Below are 26,080 nucleotides of genomic sequence, written 5' to 3'. Positions count from 1 at the left end.
AATGAAATAAGGCATTAACTACTGACTATTAGCTACTAACAGCATTCAGGTCATGAATAAAAGTAAAGGCAGGGGCAGAGCTTCCTCATTACATTTTCATTCATCCATAGTAATACAGTGTGTTTATGCAGTTTTTATATAAACAATCAAGAAAGTAATCGTTACATTTAAATTCAAGAAGAATGCATCTGATCTCACACTATTAAAGGTGCTAAAACTGGATTTTGAAACAGGCCCCTCTATGAGTCTACAAGACTGGACTGCAGTTTTGTAACACCATGTAGGTGTGTTTACATTAGTGCAGACCACACAGGGTTTCTTGTGCTGCCCGATGAGTCTCTCTCAAACCTCAGTACCCTTCGCCTGGCTCCTCTCACGACCCGTCCTCTGCACCCATAATTCCCCGCGCCAGGACAAGATGGAAGAAAGCAGCAGCCGCCGGAGAACAATGTTTTGGCGATAAAACCCCAAAGCGGTGACTACGGAGAGAATATAGGCACGTTTGAAACCAGCTGTGGTCATGTGTAGGTAAGTGGGAAGCTAAATAGCCTTTTATTCGTGGCTAATGCTTTGTCTTTGCTGAGGTTTTACGCGACCCGATTGTCTGGGGCTCGACGCGGACGGGAGATGCACAGAGACCCAGCATCATTGTTTCTGTTGCATGGGCCGTAATGCGGGTTTTCCGTCGGGGCAGCTAGCAGCTAATGAGCTAGCTCGTGGCAGGTTGATTGTTATAAACACAGCTGCCTCGAAGCGTGGGCTGTTTTATTTAGTTCCAAGGAATGCTGGGCTAGTTAAATATACCGGTAAGCATTATGCGATTGTAATTACAGCTAAAGTTAGCCATCGATAAATAAAGCGGCAGCCAGACAGATTTAATTTCACGGGCGTCATCAAAGCTTGGTAATTGGAGAATGAGCCGTTCGTGCCGCTGACCTGACTTTAACGCAAAATTACCTCCCGTTTTCACCTTAGCCAGTGTTATTGTATATTCTTTTCTTAAAAGAGTTTATGCAGTTTGGTGTTAGGGTGCTCTGCTCTGCTTTGGCCGTTTAAATACTCACCAAATTCATTAATAGTTTGAAATCGTGGATTCAGTTTTAGCGTTAGCTAGCTTGGTAGCAACAAAATGTATTAGGCTAAACGTTACGTTGGTTATAGCGGATCAAATTGGATATGATCGACTATAAACATGGGTTGTTTCAGAGCACATACCGAGTGTTGATGTGGCTTTATTTGAATGGGTCATCGTGGTTTGTTTGTGGGACGGTTTAGTCGATTGTTTTGATTGAAGACGTAAAGATCCGTTGATTGTGTTTCATTGTGACTAGCTAACTATGCTAACTAGCTGGCTAACTGTTATGCATCACAAAAGCTCATCCGCTTTCTGTTGGATTCAGTGTCAAGTAGCCAAATGGTCGCCTGGTCTAGACTAAACAATAAATTCCCACTCCAGTCATTCTGGAGTCGTTTCGACGCACGTAGCACTTAACTGTTAGCCAGCCGACTGAAATCACTTGAATGAGTCGCTGGATTTGACCTAAATGTCGTTTGTTTTTGGGGAGGTGTAGTGAACCGATCAAATGGCCAATACTGCAACCGATCCCCTCAGCCTTTGCGTTCACGTCGGGTTTTATTAACCAAACACGGTCAGTGGTTTAGTCAGTGGCATGCGTTAATGTGTAAAACAATAGGGATCCAAAGGCATCAAGCTACAACACTGATTTTATTTTGGCCACGATCCAAGTCACATGTGGTTCTAAATGTCTCAAGGAGAACAATACCAGCCTTGGATTAATTATTACACAGGGAACTTTTTTTGTATAGAACATCTTAGTGCTGAAACATGTTTCATATAGCTTCACAGTTCATACTTTATTAAACCCTCATACAGCAGATCACTGATATTTATCCTTAATGTTTGTTCCTTTGCAGAATTTTAACACGATTTTGTATTTGACCTTAACCAACTAGCAAGCTAAGCACACATCAGCTGCATTTATCAATTGTCATTAAAATAAAATTTTACAATATATATCTCGTATTTATCAAAAGTAGGTGATCTGTTCTAGTTTCCATTCATTACATTTGATTTACCATGTTTCTCTTGACTAGGTTTGTAAGTTTTCATTAAGGTTTTCAGATGTTATACCCAGTTAGGTAAATGTGGTGGGGTTCAGATTATAAGAAATTTCTTTTGGTGAGATGGTGCATACATAGAGCACAGACATGACGAGTAACATGTAACATATATTAAGTGTCCTAAATAAGCAGCATAGATCAAATAAAGTAAGGTGCAGTGAAATAAAAAAAATGTATACTTTTCTTTTTTTACAAAATGAATTTACAGATTGAGTAACAATGTGGCTAAGTAGTGCAGTGGGATAATCAGTGCAGCAAGTCATCAGTTATAATAAAGACATGGCAGTTACAGTTCTATACTTATGTATTCATCATCAATAGCCTGTTTAATGGTCTTTTTTTATTTGCCCTCTCCTTTAGGATGTTCTCCTCCTGCATTCCTCTTTAGATTTTTTGCCCTCCTTCTTCCCTTCACAAAGCAAATCTACCACCATGAGTATTATCCAAGACAAACTAGCCAATGAGTTTTTGCGCAACGGTGTCATGGACCCCAATTATGCACCAGGTATGCTTATGTTCAGCCACCTACCTCCTGTCACCAGCTTTACACGGCTGGCCTCCCAGTCTGTTATGGGTGAGCTTCCCCAGGAGATGATCCTGAAGAAAGAACGTGACTCCCCCCCAGAACATCAGGGCACCACTGCTGGAAACACAGGGGGCTTCCTCCACAGCATGGGCATTAAGCAGGAGCGGCTAAGTGAGCTGGATTACCGTATGCCCCTGTATGGTACGGGTGGAGGAGTAGGGGTGAACTGTGCTGGAGGGGGCGCGGGGAAAAGTGGCACTGACATGCCGGACATGTCTTTTGGCAACCACCACCAGAATCATCAGAACATGCTCCTGCATGACCTCAGCCTCAGCAATGTTCGCTCTCTTGGAGAACCGGTGAGAAGCGGTTGTTGTAAATATTGTTTCAACTTGTTTAACGCAAAACACTTTTCTTCTAGGTTGTCTTTGCTTCTGCTTAGTTTCCCCCTTACTGTTTTGGCATTAATATTAATGCACAGGTTTTTTTAATTGAACCTTTTTTACTTTTACATTCCATACCTGTCATCTTTACACAGTGGTATACTTACTGTAATTTTTGTCCTTAGATTCCCGGAAGACCGGGTAAAGAGCCAAAAGAGTCCTCAGGTAGAAGAGGACGGCGGAGCAATGGGGATGGGCAGGGAGGCAAAGCCCGAAGGAAACGCAGCGACGCTTCAAAGGTTAATCAATTATCTGGTTTGCTCCGTTCATTGATTACAGCAGAAAAATATGTGCTGTTTGGCTGAAAAATATTGGCATACATAAAGAATGGTCTAATGTCTACAATGCTTGTAGTTGTTATTTTAGTTTGAACTGTGTTTAAGTGATGTTAAAAGGTCAACAGAATTCTACCTTTAGTAACGGTTTTCTCCATGTAGGCCATGATGCTGGATGCCGACGGAGGCTGCCTCTCCCCCAACTCAAAACCACATATCTGTGAGCACTGTAATGCTGCCTTCCGCAGTTCCTACCACTTGCGTAGGCACGTGCTCATACACACAGGTGAGAGATGTTCGCTGCTCACTTTCACCAAATACGCCATTGTTTACATTGATTACATACAGGACATGTCATATCAGAGCAGATACATTTAAGGGAGGCTGTGTGTGCTTCTGTCTTCTCTATAACATTTGTCAGACTATAATGGTAGAGGCTGTTTTAAAGAAGCATAATAAAGGAAATGTAAAATAAATAATAACACCAATGCGTATTATACTCAGAACAACTTAAATTTCAAAACCACCAATAAACTGTCCTCTGCCAAATATTCCACTCTAACATATTCTCCTTTACCATGAGTGCCTGGGACCTTATTTAAAACCAGACTGTCGCCAAAGCCGTGGATGACTCAGTGATTGCTCATGTGTTTCTGGACATGTTCGTCATTCTCTTTGCTGGGAATTCCAACTTTTTTTTTTTTTTTTAACAGCCTTTGTTAATTTGTTGTAACATAATCTAACACATACACCAAATTCCTGGTAAATTGCCACAGGTTTTTTTTCCCCATTGATTATATGGTGAAAACAATTGTGAGGCTTGCTGTGCGTTAATTAATGTGGTGAGCGGATGGTTGTACTCTTGATCGCACAGGTGAGAGGCCTTTTCGGTGCAGTCAGTGTAACATGAGCTTCATTCAGAAGTACCTTCTCCAACGGCATGAAAAGATCCACAGTGGTGAGTTTCTACGGTTGGATTGATAGTTCTGAAGTGTTTTGGAATGAATGCCTTCACTGAATACTGAAACACTGAAATCTGTTGGAGTTGCACATTAACGATGTCACTGCGGTCTTTTGCAGGAGAGAAGCCTTTTAGCTGTGACCAGTGTAACATGCGCTTTATCCAGAAGTACCATATGGAGCGGCACAAAAGGACACACAGTGGCGAGAAGCCATATCGCTGTGATACCTGCCAACAAGTAGGCAACATTAAGTCTATCTACTAAGTAACTTACCATTGGTTTGATTTTATATTTTTTATATATATAATTATTTCTTGTTACCTGTATATACACTTTTAATGCTTTCAGATGATCCTTTAGTGGCTAGTTTATTGAGAGGCATTATCATCAGGTGTCATAAAGTAGGAGGTTCTGAATTTTGATTCTGCACCTCATAAAATCCTGTCTGTGTGATTAGTTAAGAGACAAGCTCAGGGTATATAATACTCAGTCATGAAATCAAGTGGTGAAGTAACCTAGCAACATAACCTCTGCAGTACATTCAGTGTGACTGAAATAAACATTTTTTTTTTGTCCATGCAGTGAAAAGCTGATATTTCTCTGTCATCCTTCTATCCACTTTTAGTTTTTCTCAAGAACAGACCGGTTACTGAAGCACAAACGGACTTGTGGAGAAGCCATAAAGAAGGGCCTGGACCCAAGCATGCTGGAGCTCAGTGAAGCGGAGCTAGGCCAGGGCAGCTATTCACTTACTCAGGGAAACTCAACCACCTCTGGACGTAAGAGGGCCAAGTCCAAAACTGGTGAGGGTGGTGAGCGCAAGAGGAAGAAGAATGCCTCAGCATCAGTGGCAGCAGCATCATCATCATCCTCAGCCGGGATGGCCCGTGACCTGGGTTTGCAGGACTTCAACATGGAGCATCCCTCAGGCTCTGGCCCCTCCATGCAGGGGCGTACTCCCAAGTTGGTCTTTAAAAAAGCAGGCCGCAAGGTTCTGGACAAGGGCCTTCTCTCTCTGGAAGACAATGCTGATAGACAAAAACTGCTGGGCCAGAAGCCTGGCACCATGGATCATGTCGAGGGTTCTGGGCTTGACAACATGGGTCTACTACAGGGAGCTGGGGACAACAAGCAGGGACCCACCACCAGCAGCAACTATGACGATGCAATGCAGTTTGTGAAAAAGCGGCGCTACCTCCACGCAGTTAACAGTGACTATGGAGCCAGTTCACTGCACATGGCACCCCAGGGCAGTAGTGTAATCCAGGGTTCCCTGGGGCCTGAGCCCACACTGGCCATGCTGGACTCCTCACCTTTGGAACTCAAGCACGACAAGTCGGGCATTCCAGATGAGGTACTGCAAAGCCTGCTAGACCATTATAAACCAGAGGGGACACACCACCATGATGTGACTTTTGATCTGTCAGATCACCCACACCATGTAGACCTCCAACCAGCAGCCCCTGTTACCCCTGAGCTGGAAGATGACTCACCCAACGGTGGTGATAAAACAGCAGTGATGAGTGAGTACTCTAAGTTCCTCCTGCAGGCCCTGGAGCGCACCAGCCATAGTGGACCCTTCCCTACCCTTGGCCCAACAGGGCCTTTCCCACTCCTGTCTAGCAGTTCCAGTCCCACAGGGCCCCTGTTCTCTGACAAGCATGGGTACACCACATCCCCACTGGATTGTGGCTACCCACCTGCTGTCTCCTCCCCTCTGCCTATCGCTGCCCCTTCGTCAGCCTCCTCCTCATCCTCATCTAAGTCCCACTATGGCATGCTTGTTGGCTCACCCTCCCAGGCAGGCTACCACCTCAGCTTGGAATCTACCAGCCACCAGCAGCTGACTCCATCTCAGGAGCTGACTGAGCAGTTGGAGAAGCAGCATTCCCCTGGCACCTTCAACCTACCTCCCCAGGAACTGACTGCCTCAGCAGAAGGCTCCAAGGGGCAGCAGTCCAAGGCTGGAGGGGGCACTGCACCAACCAATGGCTCCAGCTACCCAGACCTGTCCCCATTGAACACCCCTAAAGAAACCACCTACCAGATTGAGAACTTCGCCCAGGCCTTTGGCTCCCAGTTCAAGTCAGGGCGACGGACCCCTCTGAGCTATGGCAGTGATGCTGGGGCAGAGGTCGACCACCGAATAAGGACTCCAGTGTCAGAATTCTCAGGGTATACCAGTTTGTTAGCTGATGTCAGTGAACCAGTGAGTACAGGATCAAAAACCCCGACAAGCCAAAGTTTCAGATAAGGGTCAAGAGAGATGAATTCAGTAGGGGGTTGTTCTGTTACTGTCCATACGGTCCCTGTGCCCATCCTAATTTTGTTCTTGTAGCAAAGTTTTTTTTCTTTTCTTTTTTTTTTCTTCTTTTTTTTCTACACTGCCATTAAATGTTAATACAAACATGACCAGGGAGAGTCTTCCATGGCTTCAAATGCAATTTTTAAAATATTCTCGTTTTTATTATGTATTTAGTCACTTAACTTTTAAGAGTAGTGATTTTGATATGAACGTACCGTAGATTTAACATGCAATTTAAAACATTTAGAGGGTAGCTATAAACTTGCTTGATTTTTTTTTTTCTTTTTTTTTTTCTTTTTTTTCCCTTTCTGGACTCTTGTGTTTTACCAATCATCATACCATTGTAAAGTAATAATGAATAATGTTTGATAATTTCAATAATAACATTTGTGGCAGGGAAAGGCCCAGAATTCAAATGGCAAAAAAAAAAAAAAAAAAGTATATATTGTCTGTTACAAGAAACGTATTAACTCAGGAAAATAGGCAAAATTGTGTAATAAGTCTTTGTATTATGAGATGCAATTAGCACAGTTTTTACAGGTGTACTTTGAGACTACAAAGCTTTTTGTTTGTGTTTTTTTTTTTTGTTTTGTTTTGTTTTTAATCTCATCAGAACAACAATTCACAATACATGATCACGTTTGATTTCTACTGCATGTGGCTTTGTGGAGATTATGGTACTGTTGTGTCAATGTGAAGACATCCACATCTCTTTTTGCAAGCCACATCTGTACACGAGGTAATATGAATTGTAGTGGAGTTTAGGCCATGACGCACACACGATGTTGGATCATAACTGACTATTATTTTGTCAGCATACAGAGTTGGATGACGAAGCTTGTCCTCTCATTCTGCTCATGTCCCATAGAAAAGACACTGATTCAACAAAGTCCTACTTGACGCGTTACAGCAATGAACACCGGTGCGTGATCTTTTACCACGCTGTTGCTGAAGTCACCACTTTTCTACTCCACTCCTTGCTGTTCCTTTATTCAGGAGAATCAAACAAGCACTTTTTAAAAAAAAAAAAAAAAATCTTCATTGGAAACCAACCACCCATTCAATTTACACATGTGATACGTTATAGTTATGCTAATGATTAATATTATTTTAAAAGGAGAAAAACTGTGAACGGGTCGGGAGTGAGGGAGGGATTGTGGGTGGGAGGGTGGGAGGAAGGGGAGGGCAGGATAATTGTTTTATTTGAGGTTTGATCGGGGTCGACTAGGTATGACCATGGGCATTGTGTTGCATTTTCTTAAGGGTAGAAGAGAGGAGGGGGTGGGCTGGGCGGGATTTTTTTTGTTTGTTTGTTTTTTGGGTTTTTTTGTACGGTTTGTCGGGTGATATTGTAAAAAGATGATCTGCCATAATTTTGTTATACAATATTTTGAGAGTACCTCTTTGTATTTAAGTGTTTTGAGAGATGGGCTGACATGCTGGAACCCTTATAACTTTAATCCCTTGGGTATGTTGGACGCATACTAAAACCCCTATTATTTATTCTCCGTATGCCACAACAAAAGTCAGCAGCTGATATTTTTTGGCAAGTAATCACCGGACCTACACCCCGTTCCCACTTCTTTTTTTTAATCATTTATTTAACCCCATTTTCAAGAAACTGCTACAGTAAAACAGTTAAGAAACAGAAAAGTTATAGCCACCTCCCTTCCCAAAATGCAGCCCTGCACTCACAAGAATAAACAATGGCCTTCTTTGTCTTCCGTGGCTAAAGCCATTCTATCCTGGCAGCCAGGGTTGATATTTAATTTAGTTGATTTCCTGTGAGTCGAAACCCCCCCCCCCCTTTTTCCTATTCCTATGTCTGTGAGCTCCACAGCCAAGAGACTTTGAAGCTGCTCAGATCACAGGGAACAAAGACTGACTGACCAGCCACTTCACTCCAAACACACACTATGCTTTTATAAGGAGAGAAAAAGCGGATGAGAGATGGAGGAAAAAAAAAAAAAAAAGACAATAAGATTGACCTAAATATACCTCATATCACTAAAGCGTAAGAAAGCAGGGACACGTGTTTCATGTATGTAGTGGAAATATTTGTAGTATAGGTTCGACATATTATATAATCATTTAACACTGCCTGTGTTTACAATTATAGAACAAATGAGTTGTCAAAATGCAAATGTATTATTTTTTTTTTTCTGTAAAAACATCCATGCCAAGCAGTGTTGCATTCTAGATGCCTCATAGAACATTCATTTTTCTCGTTATATCCCTTATTTTTGTTAAATGCCATAATGTGTTTTGATATGATCTCTAGAAGGATATTGTTTACAAAAATGTGCAAAAACACTAAAAATGTGTGTCCTTTTTTTTTTTGAGTTTTTTTTTTTTTTTTTTTTTTTTGAGTTTTTCTCAAGTATGCATGATAAAGACATTTTTGTATGGCTTTTTTTGTCACCTCAATACCAAATTTTGTAGCAGAAGCCTTCCCATTCCTTTGTCTTATTTGTTCTAGACCCCTTGTGATACAATTTCCCAGGCTGTACTTGTTATTGAGATGATGAACAGATTAGAGAAGCCAATAAAAAACCTTTTGTTACAAAAAAAAGTACATGGTCTGTGGGTTTTGTCTTTCAGTAGTACTGAAAAATCCTCTACAGTACATAGTAATTTTACTGACTAGATTTATAGATTTACACTGTTGGCTTGTACTAGTCAGAATGAACTGATAGCCAGGAATAGACATCATTTTAAAATATTGGTACCACTTTATTGAGGCAGCCTTAGTAAATTGTAACTAGTAGCTATATTAATGGAAATCAATAACATGTTCAAGGTTGCCAGGTTGTGAAATATGCTAGAGCTCCACATAACATCCACCCTTAAAATCCCATTAACCCTTACCCCATTATCCCAAGTGGGTTGGGCACCAACAAATTTAAATATCTGCAACTCAAGAGGCTTTGTGTTTTTAGTGGGTTTCTGTCCACAAAGACACCTCTGGGTTCCCGTGAGTGTTTCTATTGTTCAGGAAGGACTGGTTGGCCATGTTGTGAATCCAAGCCAATAGGCCACCAGCATGTTTGACCAGTGGAGGAACTTTTCAAAATCTGTAAAATAAGCAGTATCAACTTAAATTTCTATATAGTTATTGAGGACATTCATAAAAAAAATCCACAGACCCAGATGCTATGATACCTGCCTCTCACCCTGCCTCTTTAGATTTAGGGATTAAACAGTGGACTGAAGGACAGGGGGGCACAGATGAAGAAGAGATCTACAATAAACATAAAATGCTGAAATTGGGGGTTTCAACACTTTTGAATTGTATGCAATGAAAGTTTCACATTCCAACACTGGCTTACACTTTGCTCCTACTGTGAGTGAGTATGTGTTTAGCACTGAGCAGTCATCCTATACTGCTGCCAGAGGAGGGAGCTGTTTTCCACTAAGTAACTGGTGCTGGGCTGCTGATGTTGTGCGCTGTAAATAAGATTCCTTTGTTTTCACATCGACGCTGAACAGATGTTACACTTTTCACATGACCACTGGCTCTTTACCTTTCCCATAGATCGTATCGGCAGCTTTTGTCCTGTGTGAGTACACTTTCCAAGAGCCAGATATTATAAAAAGCATTGCTGGAAAAAATGTTAAAAGTCTGCAATGGACTTTAAAAACGTTATGAGTTAAGTGGTATCTGATGTGCCCTTTACAGATCTCAGTCTAATCACATCCATGGGAGATGTGAAGTAGCAGAACAGGCTCTGCAACACCATTATCAAAACAAAATGAGGGAGAGGTTTATGGGAAAATTGTATTAACCCGTTGAATAAATTCCCAGACTTTTAGAGTCTGTGCCATGGAGCACTGAACCTGTCCATCACCTTGATAAGATGCTTAATGTTTATATATATATGCATATCTATTAATAGCCTTCTGCCTTTTCCCTGTTTGCTTTGTGCATTCTCTTCCTGAAGACGTCTTGAGCAAACGGATTTTATAGGAATTCATGACACTTCCACCTTTTGCAAAGCTGTTATCAGTCCTGCACCCATCATAAACACCATGTTCTAACTCATTATCATCATTGCCAGGAACAACTGGTTGGTTGGGGTGAGGACGGCCATAACTGCAAGTGACTTTGGACTTAAAGTTAGCAAGAGGGCACAGAGGCAGTTATAACTCGGTGAGCACACCTCTGTTGACGCTCATCATAAAACCTGCTGCTGAAAAATGTAGCACAGGAATACTGCAGATGTCTGATTACACAAACTGAACAATCATCTGCTTTGAAACAAATGTTACAATAAGCTAAACCCCAGTTTGGAAGGTAAAATTGTACTTCCTGCATGACAGTGTGACAGTGCATCAGCCGTGACACTGTCATGCCCACCCACATTGATTCCTGGGCCCGTCCACCTCATAGATATAGTATATGTCCATCTACTTTCTTGACATTTTAAAATTTTTATTCTCATATTTACAAGCACAATTTATGTTGAAAAAAAACCCATCAAAATAAATTATAGTTTCAGTTCAGTGCTAATGTTAAAGACGTTGCAAATCCAAATCATTTGAAAATTTTTATAATTTTTAAAAACTAGCTATTACTGATCACAAATGTGAGCGTAGTGTAGACAGAAAATGTGTTAATGTGGATGGACATCCAAAATTAACTGGTGTATTTTATTTATCTATTACATGTATTTTTAAAAAATTTCAGTCACTGTTTGAAACACTTCACCTTTACCTAATCATAGCTGTGTTTATCTTTAGGTAATTTCATTCATTTTTCCACTGACACTCATGATGATGCTGAAGTGGCGAAGAGTTGAGTCATGGACTAATTCCTATATGGGATCAAAGTTAACATGGAGATGACGTTTATGGGATGATAACCCAGTTCTTGTTAAAACTTTCAAAAACATTACTCTAAATTTACATTGGTATGGGGGCAGTTTAAATAATAATAATAATAATACTTTTATTTATAAGGCGCTTTAAGAACAGCAAGAGCTGACACAAAGTGCCGTACACCAAAACAAAAGCAGTTTAAAGCAAATTTGTATATTCTAGTTGCTCCAATTTTTGTCTAAAGGACACCTCTATTTTTTTTTTTTTTTGGCTGTTTAATTGCTTACAACAAAATTGTATCATCTTTTGACATCTTTAAATCAAAGATCACGTTATCCTCTGCCCCACCCCTTTTTATTCTTCACCTACTTTCCATTAACATTGTTGTTGGTGGAATGAATCAAATTCTAAAGGCACAGTATATTTTTAGATTTTTTTTATAATAGCATTAGGTTCATGGCCTCAGCTTCTTATGTTGTGTTGTGTCGACAAGCTCAAGTGCAACTGGTGGAACGTCCATAAATTTATGAAATCACTTGTGTGTAATGCGATCTTTGTTCCTTGTTTTTTACTGCAGCAACATAATCAGTGACTTATAAAGTCTGAGTTATGCAGAAGAAACTGTGGCATTTAACAAGTGGATGCATTGCTTATCATTACAGTGTAGTGTATAGTGTATATTTGTAGAAATCCTCCACTTTAGTTTTACTGTTCCCAGTTATGCAGATAAGGTCCAGGAATGCCAGGAAAAATGTCTCTTTGCCAGTGTAATGTTTTTTTTTTTTTATTTCACAGTGATAATAATCTCTGTCATTTAACACTCTACTATTTACCAAACTCCAACGCTGTCAAATGGTAAATATCTAGGACAATAAATAATAGTCAATATAGGACATAGGCTAGATATGAATTTATTCCTATAACACCTTGCAGACAGAGATCATTGTTTCCTTTTTGTGTTTCACACTGATTGTGTTTTCAGAAACCATTTTTCCTTCTACTAAAATGATGTAAAAAGCACTAACTCTCTATATCAAGAAAACAATAATTCACCATTTTAAAACTGCATCACACTCCATAGGTAACTCTTGATTTAGACTAATATAGATTATATTTCAATTGTAGGATTACAGGAGTCTCTATATTGTCTAATGTACCATATGGGAAGCTTTGAGAGTTGGGGTGATGGAGAACCTGTGCTTGTAGAGCTGAAACTATTAACAGATCAACATCTATTTAGATACTTAATTTATTGTTTATTCATTTATTAATTTTAATACATTTTTGCAAAAATAACTAATGTTTAGTGTTTCCACCTTCTCACCTGTGAATGATTTAGGCAGTTATTCTGTAGTAGTGTGGTGATAATTTGTAAAACAAGCATGGGCAGCTTGTCTTTTGCTGGATTTTTTGTAGATGGAAAGTGGCTGTTTATGGCCAGATACTCTTCTTTTAGGCCATGACTTTTTAGGTCTGAGACACACTTTCCATGTCTCCATGTCATAAAAATATCTGTATGGCATGAAGTGATAGAAAGTACATCCCTGGATTTTTTTTTTGTGTTTACTTTAGTGCACAGTGCCGCCCTAAGAGGAGTGGCTAATGATTAAAACTGCCAGTGCTGGACACCTGAGCCCTCATTATCTGAGAGGGCACTAAGCCTTGTCCACTCACAGCCTTCACTGGACTTTATTCGTTGTTGTGGTAAAGTTCTTTGCCAATGGCTCAAGAATTCAAACACCTGCCTGTCCTTTGGCTTGTTATAAGCTGTCTGGGTAAGTTACCTGTTTTTTTTGTATTCTAAATTAGTTCATATCACAATGCATCTAGAGTACTGTTTTAGTCTGGAGACAGTTAATCCAGTTTAATAATCTAATAATTAATATAACAACTTTAAAGTGTAATTCTTGTTGCTGTGACTAGTTTTTATTTTGAGGGAATAAGAATAAGCACTCCGTATAAACTCATAAATAATGTTGCAGTATTGTATAGTTGTTTTATATTGTATCACAGCTGTGGTCATAATTGGCATTGCTGCATTTTTTTAGTTGACTTGATTTTATATGTTGTCTAATTTGAAAGTTTCAAGGTTAATTGAAATTGAACACCTTGAATGTCAGTTTATCATTTATTAACTTCTACATTGTCATGTTCCTGCTTTTTACTCCAGCTGCCGCGTCATCTACGTCACCAGCCACGACTGCCACGACACCTACTCCATCTACGTCACCAGCCACGACTACCACGACACCTACTCCAACTACGTCACCAGCCACGACTACCACGACACCTACTCCAACTAAGTCACCAGCCACGACTACCACGACACCTACTCCAACTAAGTCCCCAGCCACGACTACCACGACACCTACTCCAACTAAGTCACCAGCCACGACTACCACGACACCTACTCCAACTAAGTCACCAGCCACGACTACCACGACACCTACTCCAACTAAGTCACCAGCCACGACTACCACGACACCTACTCCAACTAAGTCACCAGCCACGACTACCACGACACCTACTCCAACTAAGTCACCAGCCACGACTACCACGACACCTACTCCAACTAAGTCACCAGCCACGACTACCACGACACCTCCTCCAACTAAGTCACCAGCCACGACTACCACGACACCTACTCCAACTAAGTCACCAGCCACGACTACCACGACACCTACTCCAACTAAGTCACCAGCCACGACTACCACGACACCTACTCCAACTAAGTCACCAGCCACGACTACCACGACACCTACTCCATCTACGTCACCAGCCACGACTACCACGACACCTACTCCAACTACGTCACCAGCCACGACTACCACGACACCTACTCCAACTAAGTCACCGGTTATGAATACTACCACGACACCTACTCCAACTAAGTCACCGGTTATAAATACTACCACGACACCTACTCCAACTAAGTCACCGGTTATAAATACTACCACGACACCTACTCCAACTAAGTCACCGGTTATAAATACTACCATGACATCTACTACCACTACATCAATGACTACCAAGTATCCAGGTAATTCTGAGAGTTTCCAAAATCTTTCATTTCTTCTGTGCCTGTCACATTGAGGTGCTCATATAAAGCTGTAAATTCTGATGTCGCCATGTCTTTAACTTTAAAGGTCCTTGTGCTATTAACCCATGTGGCCCTGGGAGCACCTGTGAGGCTCGTGCTAGGGAAACCTTTGTGTGCTTGTGTCTGGCTGGTGATTACTACAACTATGACACCAAAACCTGTGAAAATGGTAAGTGTGGTTATTTTTTTAATGACAAAGACAAAGTTACTTGATGAAAACGTCTTGACTTACTTCCTGGCTGGATCTAATTGTTTGTTCTGTTTGAGATCCTGGAAGGTGTGGTTAGACAGGAGTGTAGAGTACTGACTCTTACATGGTTTTGTAATTACCTCAGTTTGATTGAATTCTGCCACTATTGGGTCAGTTGACATTAAAATCACCTAAAGGGGAGGAAGAAGTGGTGCAATATTTATTACACAAAATATTTGAAGCTGCAGTTAATTAGATGAGGAGGTCAATTTAGTTTTTGTATCTACAATGGAAGCAAAGGATTGATCGTCTCATCTAATGCTTGAAAACAAAGAAGCATGCTTTCCAAATTGTGGTGCTTTTAAACAAGATTTTATGTTTCTGTTTTAGCTCAAGTTTTCCCTGGACAGCTAAACCTGCCTAGGTTAAGATATTTTGAAAGTATGAGTGACAAGACATCATCGGAATTTAGAAATGCCTCAAAAATGATAACTGATGAGGTAAGTGATCATTTATCTTTTTTTGTGTCTTTAACATTTTTGAAAATACTAGACTTGGAATATAATACACACATTACTTTTATGTTTTAATAACCTCATCTACCTGTCTTAGTTTGAAACAAATATCAACCCATCACTTGAGCACATTTACTATTCCAGTCATCTTCGAACAACTGAGGGTAGCTGTCGAGGACAATCTGGTACAACAGCTAAGGCCATATGCCATCTGTATCATGGAGGAATGAAATGATAAATAAATCTTTCCCTATATTTTGCATTTAAGACATTTGATACTATGATGCAAAAATACTTTGAAGAACAGAGAGAGTTCATCTAACTCACCTGTGCTGCACTTGTGCATTAAACCTTATGTGTGTGGTGATGAATGTTTTATGAATCAAATCTACTAGAAATCAAAGCAATCGATCACTCTCTGTCGGAGAGTGCTTTACCAGTCAGATGAAGACCTTATCAGAATGTTGTTTTCTTTCCAAACACAGCTGGACGCTGTTTTCTATACATCTTCAGGTTACTCTGGATCTGCAGTGCAGGAACTCCAGTAAGTCTCAGTATGACAATGCTTTTTACCAATTGTCTATATATTCTTACATTACACTTACAATATATTGCATTTAAGTACAAATTGCAATTATCTCTGAATGTGATTTTTGTCCATTTAGACCAATCACAAAGAACAAAGATGGCTCACGCTCAAATATCGGGATCAGTGCGTCTGTAGAGATCATCTTCAGACCAAATTCTGATATCACATCAGAGCAAGTTCAAGAAAAGGTAGACAGTGCCACTGACTGTGACTGTCTATTGGCAAATGCATCATTCAGTGGTAAGTTTATTCCATGTATCTAGGCTATATGTCTGACCGAAAAAATAATAATATGTCTGACTTTAATTGGAGTTTATAACTTTAATTTCTCTTCAGATCTAATATCCAAATCTCACATTTCAGTATCAGGATAATACACAGGGACGAGACATCCTGTTCATTATGTCTCTGTATGCGCCTCTGAATAATGTCTTAATAATGCATAATGCATAATAATGCATAATTGTATTTCTCAGTTTCTGGGAGCATACTGTACATTTCAGTCCCCAGTTCATATGATGTTATTATTATTATTCATTTTGTACTGCTGTGCTTATTTGAATAAGAAGAACTGAAGCTGCCTTCTTTTGTTTCTTTTATTTAAAGAGACAGACCTGTGTAGTATGGATCCCTGTGAACTGAAAACTACAAACTGCTCAGCAAAAAATGGAGCTTATAACTGTACCTGCAAGGCAGAATACGTTATGACGAGCTTCAGTGGCAGAATGTGTGTTGGTAAGGGCATTTAGTGAGTGGGGGAGAAAAAACATGTTTGTTTGAGTGTGTCTATGTGTGTGATATAATAACCTTAGTTTTACTAAGCTACAAATGTTTATGCTTTTGCAGCTTGTCCTGCTGGGCAGCGGACATATAATTCTCTCACATGTGAAAGGCAAGTGTTTAAATGTCATATAATATTCTGAGAATTTGTATGTATCTCCTTCCCTCCTGCCAACCTACTTATCATGCAAGTGTAGGTGTAAATGAATCATTCTTTTTGTCTTTCAGCTGCTCATTTGGTTATTCTGGTTTAAACTGCAATGAATGTGAGTATACAGTATGTATTTGACTGGGAAGGGAAAACAACCTAAAAATAATTACATTATAGCAATCCTCCTTTTAAAAAATAAACATAAGAAATCACCATCCATCCATCATATTTGACTTATCATGGAACATGGTCAAGGGGGGGGGGGGGGGGGGGGGGGGGGGGCTGGTGATATTGGATAAGAGGTACACCCTGGACAGATAGCCAGTCCATGACAGGGCTGACACAAAAAAACAAACACTCACATTCACATCTACAAGCAATTTAGAGTCACCAATTCAACTAACCCCAAACTGCATGACATTGGCCTATGTGCACACTGCACACAGACCTGTACTTAAAATAAGAAACCAGTTGAATTCATTAATGCCATACGTTTGGTTTGCTCTTGTGAAATACTTAATTATTTTTGTTTTCTAAAAATATTTTATAGCAAAGTTGTTATTAAAGTCACTTGAATAGTTTAGCCTTATTACAGATGTCCCTGTCACTGTGTTTTGTTAGCATGGCAGCTGTGGCTGGTAATTGTCGGCTCTGTGCTCGGGGGACTGCTTCTTATCACACTCATCCTTTTGCCTGTGGTGGCACTCACGTGAGTTTCTCATCTATTCATTCACTCACTCCTAGTTATTCATTATTCCCTCAGCTGTTCCTGTATGAAATTTCCCTCTCACACACACAACTCATTAATCTTTATGTAGCCAGACAGATTTATTATGAACCATTTTTCATTTTATTGTTTATTGTGGACACAAACACATTTTTGCTTTTACTGAGACTATAACAGTAACAGTAGACATTAATATATACATTTGTTTTGTCTGGTTAGACCCAAGAGCTCCAAGAAGCCGAAGAACACAGACGAGAGGTTTCCTGTCAGCCACTCTGCGGCCAAGGAACCAAAGGTTAACAGCAGCTTAACCAACAGCCAAGCCCCCTCAGTCAATGGGGTAGCCAACGGCTTGGCTCCCTTTACCAAACATGGGGTGCATAAAATCCCCCGGGCCGCAGTCAACAGCAGCTGGGACAGTAGGAACAACCTTGAGATGACTCCAACTAACAGCCTTCAGAACCTGCTCACTCTAGATAGAAACTCGGTGAGCATCCCTCTGTGTGTGTTTGATTAAGATGAGCGACTAGGCTACTAGGGGTAAATTAAAGACGTCCAAAATGTAAAAACTGTTTTTAAAAGGGTTTTAGTTAACAGAACAGAAAGAACCAAAATAATGAAAACATTCAGCAAAGTAAAAAATTGATTAGATTATGACTATATACACTTGATATTGCAATTCATTCATGAAGATATTTTCTTTTCATTCTAGGAGCTCTATGATGACCAAGAGGACATGAACCCATCCACTCAGTCTCAGTCTCAGACCAGCCGCTATACTCAGGTACAACCACAAAACAACCCCTACGCTCAGGTACGAGCCCAGAACAATCCCTACGCTCAGGTACGAGCCCAGAACTACCCGTATGCTCAGAATCGACCTCAGGTCAACCCATACGCTCAGAGCCGAGGCCAGACCAACCCGTACACCACGCACAACAATGAAAGACAGTTCCACTAACGAGAAATGGTTTATCTGATGGTGACATTTAAAAACATGCTTTTATGTTTTGTTGGAAACCTCATAATTATTTTTCTATTTTCCAACAGTTACATAGATACAATGTTTGAAGAAATGTGCAGTAATAAATAATATTGTAGTATTTCTTCTTTTACTACATTCACCCATATAGTGTGGACTCTTGTCTTTCCCTGATTGATCTTTATGAAAGTGTTTATGAGATACATTGTGGGTCTCTTCAGAGGGCTGTTAATAATTTTTTTATGGGAAGTATTATTCACTATTAGTGTCTAATTATTTATTGGCGTTAAACCAGACTTTCTGCAATGGTGAACTGTTTGCCATTAATTTATTCCCCAGCTAATGCCTCACTCGTCTATGAGTTTACAGGTAATCATTTTGTATGCAAAATGTTTTAAACATCTCATGAGTCACCATTTTGTTTAGCTCAGTTTTAGTAAATGAGACGAGTTTCTTTTCGTTTTAATAAAACGTAATGATTCATTCCTCCAAAATTCAGGACATATTATAATTAAGTGTAAAATGTTTACTAGACAGAAACTTTTTGATTATGTGTTTTGTACAACCGACAGTATATATTTTATTTATCTTTAACCTCTTTCATAGATCACGACTGATTTATACCAAACTGTTATTCAACATGAATAAAACAGCAATATTTACCATGCATTATACCGTATGAGTTTTCTTTTGCACTCATAATATTTTGTAATGTTCAATTTCTTTTAACTAAAAAAATGCCTCTATAATTTAACAATAATTGCCACACAATTATATTACACTAATGGTCAGAACTTTTTAACCCACCTTCATGTAAATAGTTTTTACTACCACTGGAGGGCGCCAGAGTTGAACAGAAACATGTCAATCGACACATCATACAAACTTCAACCCATTTGTGACCTCAACCTGGCAACCTGCAACCCAGATGCGCTGTAGCTGTCTGCGCAGGTGGAAATGGGAGGCGAAGACTCAGGTGGCGGAAAAAACAAAATAAACATCCAAATTTAAAAACAGCTCGACGGAACAACGTCCTTTCATGTGCCGAGGTCAGACTGACGATACCTACGACTTTTGCAAAGTGTGTCGCACTTTGTTGTTGTTTAATGTCGGACACGGTGGAAAAATTAACATTGGTCAACACATTAAATCACAGTGGAGACACAGAAAGGCTCACCGACCATTTCAACCTGCGTCACCAAAGGACAGGTAGAAGAAGAACGTCATGTGATATCTTTTCTCTATACTACACCCATATGTATATTATTATGACACCTTATAGAGCTTATATAATAATTATATAAAAAAATATATATATGGAGTCAAATATTACTCCAATACAAGTTAAAGTTGCTCAGTCAAAATGTTACTTGAATTAAAGTACTGGAGTATGTGCTTTCAAAAATACTTAAGTATTCAAAGTACTTTGAGTGCATTAAGAAACTTTCTTACATTGTAGTTATTATTTGCAGTATTTGTACTAGTTGAATATTACATATAGGTTAGACTAGAATAACTAGAGATGTGTTTGTACAGAATCAGTATTTAGTGTAAACTAGAAGTCACTAGGATTTAAAGACAGAGGTGGCACAGTTTTAATGAAGTCAAACAATGTTTTTATTAAACATTGCTGCAGCAAGTCTAAGCAAAGTTAGTATTTACTTTTTTAAGTATTGAATATTAGATGGATCACGTTAGAAAAACTAGAGACATGTCTAAACATTAAACTGAAATGAAACCAGGGCAAAATCAGGTCTAACCCAGGACTCAAGTTAGCAATATTAAACCAGGACTAAACCAGGACTGAATCAGGTCTAAATCATTACCGCCATGCAAAGCACAAATGGCCTTATCAGAGCAGGATGTAACTGGTATGGCAACACCAGTGGGACAAACCTTCTTCTACTTCTTGGTAGGTTGCAACAAGCGATCAAAGGTGCACACCGCTTACTTACTGTACAGGAGTGTGTATCTTTAGGATGTGTAAGTTTGACAAACCACACGCGAGCAAGAAACATAATGAACATAGTCAAATGTCTTTTGGTATTAAGACAATTTATCCGCAAAAGTAACGAGTAACGAGAACCTTTATAGAAATGTAATGGAGTAAAAAGTATTATATTTATCTTTCATATGTAGTGGAGTAAAAGTAATACATTTCCCCCAAAATACTACTCAAGTAAAGTACAAATTCTCAAAAACTGCACTTAAGAACAGTGCTGAAGTAAACTTACTTTGTTACTGCCCACCTCTGTACCCTACCAAAACCTTTTACCACCCCATGTAAAAATGAAAGTTACTACCATGGCTTCAAATTGCAGGCAATTTTGACTTCCTAGCAAATGAATAGTTACTTTTTCTTGCTGATGTAGACAAAATAGCAACAGGTAAAAGTTAATCTCAGATCAGTTTTATGCAAAGGAACAGGCCATAAAGAGATGTATCGCTCCATGTGACATTACTGGTCTGCTGGTTGCTCTGGGTTATACATCTCAGTCCCAAAGGCACAGTCTTCCTCAGACTTAACAGAGTCAGATTTAGCATGAGTGTTCAAACTTTGTCAAAGTAACACCTGAACACAAGAGAAGGCTGAGAATTATGGGCCGAACAGGTCTTTATCTTCTATCTCTTCTACTACTTTGCCAAGGAATTCAACTGGTTGGAGGTATGTGTGTACTGTGGATTTCCGAGTATGTTTTCTAGGAACCAACTTGTTAAAGCTAATGAGAATTCAAATAATGAAAGAAGATTAAGACACTGGGTAACGGTAATAGTAATACTAAGGAATAACAGGATTTTTGCATCATTATTGGGTTATTTTGGTTTCTATCCTGTCATTTTCTTTAGCTGCACAGAAATATTTTACAGAGATTCATACTAAAAAGGGAACTGAGAAGTTTGACAAACACTGTGAAAAAAATATTATTGAAATAAAATAATCAGTAACAGCTTTTAACTTAGAGGGTTGATCTGACATGATATTGAAATATCGTGCAGTGAGCACATACTAACTATACTTCCTAAACTATATTGCCATTCTGAAAGAAATCTTGATATGCCAGTGTCATTTAACATCGCTTGGTAGTTATTTAAAAGTTAAAAATAATTTTATACTTTTTGTGAAGTCATTGCTTGTACTTTTACTAAATTTTACTGAAATGCCATAAATGCACAAATGATACAATATACTCATCTCTGCCATTCATACATGAATTCCTATTTTATATGATTGGCTGCGCACTTCAAGGTCATGAGATGAGCTTTTTTTGTGTGTGGTGACAAATTAACTTTCTTTTAAAGGCCAAATCACATGTTAAATGCTATAGCTGTCATAAATCTGGTAACTCATTTGTCAAGAAACAGTAAAATACACTTTAATTTCATTTCATTTAAGTGAGAAGGAGATCAGTCATTCAAAAGTGCAATGTTAGAATTAGACTTTAACAGTGTGGAATATCCATATTAACCGTCTTACAAACCTTTGGTGAACTAAACCACATAACACCCATTAAAAAAAATGGTATCGATGCTTCTTTCTCTGTATGTTTTCTGCAGGACGTTGTGGCAGTGGGGAGTTCCAGTGCACCAATGGACAATGCATAAACGTAGCCTGGAGGTGTGATGGAACTAAAGACTGCACAGACAACTCAGACGAGCTGAACTGTCGTAAGTATTACAATCGCTCGAAAATATAGACAGTACAAATTACTTACTTTTTAAAAAAAATTAGTTCACCCCACAGCCATAACAATTTGTTAGCTGTAAAAATACAGTTATGTAGCAAAATTGCAATAAAGAAACAAACTAAAATCATGAAATCAACCTTAACCACAGAACCATAACTGTTTATGTGTCTGTTTTGTTTATTTTTTATGGCAGCACCTACAACATGCAGCTCACAGGAATTTCAGTGTGTGACGAGTGGTGAATGCATCTCTTTGGGATTTGTCTGTGATGGGGAGGAAGACTGCACTGATGGCTCAGATGAACAAAGAACCTGTGGTATGCAGTCTCATTGTTTGTCTTAAGGAAGAAAGACAAGAATTATATGGCTGTTTATCTAATATGATCCATCTTATATTTAAGAATAAAGAACATCACACAAGATTAGCAGCTGCCTGTTCATGGTCAGTAATGAAGAATAGCTAAAACCACTAGGCGGCCACCTCATCTCAGTATAAAGCTTAAGCATTTTAAAAGAATAACCGCTCGTGTGCTTGGTTCAGGTGGACGAACCTGCAGCCCAGACCAATTCACGTGCCAGGAAGGACAGTGCATCCACAGCAAATACAGATGTGACCACGTAAAGGACTGTGTGGACAACTCTGATGAGAACAACTGCAGTAAGACTTACAGTTTTACAGAAATCTAACCACACTTCTTTTCACAGTTCATTTGGATCATACTGATGCATAGTGACAGGTATTTTCTCACTCCTACAAGTCGAATGTCTTTTCATTGATTTTTAAAAACAATTTTTAAAAAATGATTTATTTATTTTGCTTAATAGAAACAAACTCTGTTGACAGTAAAGTAAGGGTGTATCTTTTGCAGACTATCCACATTGTGCTGAAATGACTTGTGCTAATGGGGCCTGTTTTAACAACTCCCAGCACTGCGATGGGCTACAGGACTGCAGAGATGGTTCTGATGAATTCAACTGCCGTGAGTAGACAACACACAGCAGACCGGGAGTAATGGTTTTCCAGATCCTTAAAAGCATGAATGTTCTATTGATGTAGGCTTCTTTAAAAGAAGTTTTGCTAAATGGGCTATATGTGCAAAAACAGAGCAGTGATTGAGTTTGTAGGCCTAGCACATTCATTCAAAGCTGAACTAAAACTATGCACTGCACTGAAAGGAGTTTATAGGCTATGTAGCATAGAGATGGACACTAGGATTTAAAATTCTGTCTGCAGCTAAATAAATTATTATACGGACCATGAGTCTCTGTCGTAATGGGCTTAAGTTGTTTGTAAGCATGTTTGGACCACTGGCAAACACAGACTGTTTACTGGAAGGGACGTACCAACAGACAGGGTAAAAATACAGTAGTTGCTATTGAAAAGCAGACAAAATATTTGAATACACAACTGGATCATGATCAGGTAATATCTTCATACCAGTGGAAAGTAAGTGTGGTGTTTTACCAAATGTGGCTCTTTATCTTTGATGCTGAAAAACTTACCCTGCAGTTGGGTTAGTTTAGTTGGCTCAGCTCAGGGTAATTCTAGACTTCAGATGGATGTCACTGTCACTTTTTCAACAATTTTCAGATCATTTCTAAATTCAGTCATTGTGTTTTATTTGCAGCAACTCGGCACTGTCCCATCCACCAGTTTCAGTGTGTAAATGGCTACTGTATTCCACAATCATTTGTCTGTGACCACTGGGATGACTGTGGGGACAGCAGTGATGAGCAGGGCTGCGGTAAGTTTGACAAGGTTGTTGTATAGGTGGCAGCCACCGTACCCTCTCTCATACACCGTACCCTCTCTCAGGCCGTACCCTCCCACACACCATGCCCTCCCACACACCGTACGTACCCTCCCTCACGCCGTACTTCACGCCGTACTTCACGTACTGCTGGGTAGCTTGTGAATTTCCTACTGATGATCAATAAAGTTTTATAGTTATACTGTATTTTGTATTATATATCTGATTCCAAAAAGTAACTTGTAACTAAAGTTATAAAACCAATGTAGGGGAGTAAAAGTATGGTATTTTTCTCTGAAATGTATGAAATAGCAGAAAGTGGAAATACTCAAGAACAGTACAGATACCTCAGAACTCTAGTTAAGTACAACTCTTGAGTAAATGTGGTTATTTTCCACCACTGGTTATAGGCTGCTAAGCAGAAGTTACACCGTTCAATGGTACTCTTTGGAAAAATACAGTATTTTAAAGTTGTAAACAGGTACTCTAACAAATAGGTATTGTGACGTTAATGATAGATCCATATTTTCAGGAATGCAGGTAAGACTTAAACCTGAATAATTGTGAGTCGTATCTGTTTATTCATAGTGTACCGGACCTGTAGTGGCAGTGAGTTTACATGTTCCAGTGGTCGCTGCATCCCTCAGCATTTGGTGTGTGACAAGATCAATGACTGTGGGGACAATAGTGATGAGAAAGGATGCGGTGAGAAACTTGCTCATGCAACAGCACAAATACTTTGTCCTGAAATCCCTGTATACATATGAAGAGTTTATTTAAATCACTACACATGTGTAAATGATGTTGCTATAACCCCATTAAAACTAATTGAAAATACTAAATTGATCACTTAAAGTCATGTGATAACTCATTTGAATTCATAATACAATGTTTTTGTGATTTGTAGATAGTAACTCTCAAGACTGTTACCCTGGTGAGTGGGGATGCCCAGGCTCGACTTTATGTATACCAGTGGGTAAAGTGTGTGACAGCAAACCTGACTGTCCAGACGGAACAGATGAAACCAATTCCACAACACAGCAAACATGTAGTAAGTCACTCAGAGGTCAATTTTTTCGGCATGTGACTTTGAGAAATCTACACTGGTTCCCCAGCACACTACAGAAAACATTTAATAATGCCGATTTATATTTGTCTGTATGCCTACAGTGAAAATAGGTTGATCTGAAAACTGAATTAAATTAAATAAATAGACATCACAGTGTTTGATATGCAAAAGTGTTCCTCAGAAGCCAGCTGTTCAGACTACACTAAAATTATAGATTTTTCCTTCCTTATTATTCCATTCATACAAACCTGGTGTATGATTAGCTTTTCTCTGGTCGTTTTTATTTGATGGCTATCATGCTGACGATCAAGTTCTGATAGTCAAAATCATGGTGATGGTCCAAATAAGGAACCTTAAATTGTCACACAGATTTGACAGCGATGTTGATTTTTACTCACAGGCCTAGAACGGTGCTCCACCCTGAGCTGTGAGTTCTTCTGCCACCCGTCTCCTCAAGGAGGTGCTTGCTACTGCCCTGATGGTTTTATTGTAGCCAATGACAGTCGTTCCTGTACAGGTGAGTGCCATATGTGATAACTGTTCTTGTGAAAACATAAGCTACATTAGCTGCAATCTTGATAGGTGTCTTAGAGCATGGGAAAAGCTTCTTGAATCATGACTTTCTTACCTTGCTGGACCCAGTGAAAAGCAGCAAGGTCTTAGTCAAAAAGTCACAAACACAACACAACATTTTATTTTATATTTTAACATGAATCCGTCTTGAATGTTTGAAATTATTGGCTTAATTCCACAGCACACTGGCTGGAAATTACTGTTATATATCCTCATCCTAATGCCCAAAACATAGAAAAATGTTGTTTGTTTTATTACCCAGACTATAATGACTGTCAGATCTGGGGGATCTGTGACCAACTGTGTGAAGATCGTCCTGGGACACATCACTGTAGCTGTGCTGATGGATACTTCTTGGAGCAGGGTCATGTCTGCAGAGCCAATGTGTCAGGTACAGGGAGTGTAGTAGTTATATAAATACATGTGTTTACTGTTTTACAATATTTTAACCATGCAATCCCAGGCGTGTTGTTCATGAGCATACACAAAGTTGATGA

The 26,080-nt window shown here is 39.3% G+C and overlaps 3 protein-coding genes across 5 annotated transcripts in view; all 3 read left to right on the top strand.

The window, feature by feature from the left end:
- Window positions 1-411: 411 nt before the first annotated feature.
- Window positions 412-7,784, top strand: znf281b (zinc finger protein 281b). 3 transcript variants are annotated; one of them, XM_026316427.1, is made up of 7 exons: window positions 412-528; window positions 2,503-3,027; window positions 3,237-3,350; window positions 3,549-3,672; window positions 4,261-4,344; window positions 4,467-4,585; window positions 4,974-7,784. In XM_026316427.1, the coding sequence occupies exons 2-7, from the start codon at window positions 2,575-2,577 to the stop codon at window positions 6,600-6,602; spliced, it is 2,523 nt and encodes an 840-aa protein (XP_026172212.1). In that variant the 5' UTR covers window positions 412-528; window positions 2,503-2,574; the 3' UTR covers window positions 6,603-7,784. The 3 variants fall into 3 exon arrangements, with proteins under 3 accessions (XP_026172212.1, XP_026172210.1, XP_026172211.1); XM_026316425.1 differs by having other exon boundaries at window positions 4,252-4,344; XM_026316426.1 differs by lacking the exon at window positions 412-528 and adding an exon at window positions 587-806 and having other exon boundaries at window positions 4,252-4,344.
- Window positions 7,785-13,110: 5,326 nt separating this feature from the next.
- muc13b (mucin 13b, cell surface associated) lies at window positions 13,111-19,179 on the top strand. Its single transcript, XM_026314761.1, has 12 exons — window positions 13,111-13,246; window positions 13,642-14,511; window positions 14,618-14,740; window positions 15,152-15,261; window positions 15,762-15,820; window positions 15,942-16,105; window positions 16,472-16,600; window positions 16,712-16,757; window positions 16,874-16,911; window positions 17,418-17,505; window positions 17,743-18,010; window positions 18,236-19,179. The coding sequence occupies exons 1-12, from the start codon at window positions 13,192-13,194 to the stop codon at window positions 18,482-18,484; spliced, it is 2,199 nt and encodes a 732-aa protein (XP_026170546.1). The 5' UTR covers window positions 13,111-13,191; the 3' UTR covers window positions 18,485-19,179.
- Window positions 19,180-21,103: 1,924 nt separating this feature from the next.
- The window catches only part of lrp2b (low density lipoprotein receptor-related protein 2b), a 35,009-nt gene continuing 30,032 nt past the window's right edge, over window positions 21,104-26,080 (top strand). The window contains exons 1-10 of the mRNA XM_026315296.1: window positions 21,104-21,170; window positions 22,061-22,171; window positions 22,385-22,507; window positions 22,732-22,848; window positions 23,060-23,170; window positions 23,819-23,935; window positions 24,530-24,646; window positions 24,849-24,992; window positions 25,411-25,527; window positions 25,846-25,974. Coding sequence (XP_026171081.1) covers window positions 21,104-21,170; window positions 22,061-22,171; window positions 22,385-22,507; window positions 22,732-22,848; window positions 23,060-23,170; window positions 23,819-23,935; window positions 24,530-24,646; window positions 24,849-24,992; window positions 25,411-25,527; window positions 25,846-25,974 — 1,153 coding nt within the window. The remainder of the gene's footprint in view (window positions 21,171-22,060; window positions 22,172-22,384; window positions 22,508-22,731; window positions 22,849-23,059; window positions 23,171-23,818; window positions 23,936-24,529; window positions 24,647-24,848; window positions 24,993-25,410; window positions 25,528-25,845; window positions 25,975-26,080) is intronic.

This window comes from Mastacembelus armatus, chromosome 19 (assembly GCF_900324485.2).
Source record: "Mastacembelus armatus chromosome 19, fMasArm1.2, whole genome shotgun sequence".
In the NCBI taxonomy this organism is placed as follows: domain Eukaryota; kingdom Metazoa; phylum Chordata; class Actinopteri; order Synbranchiformes; family Mastacembelidae; genus Mastacembelus; species Mastacembelus armatus.
Note: the sequence above shows the minus strand (reverse complement) of the source record. Positions and strands in the feature narration are given on the sequence as shown.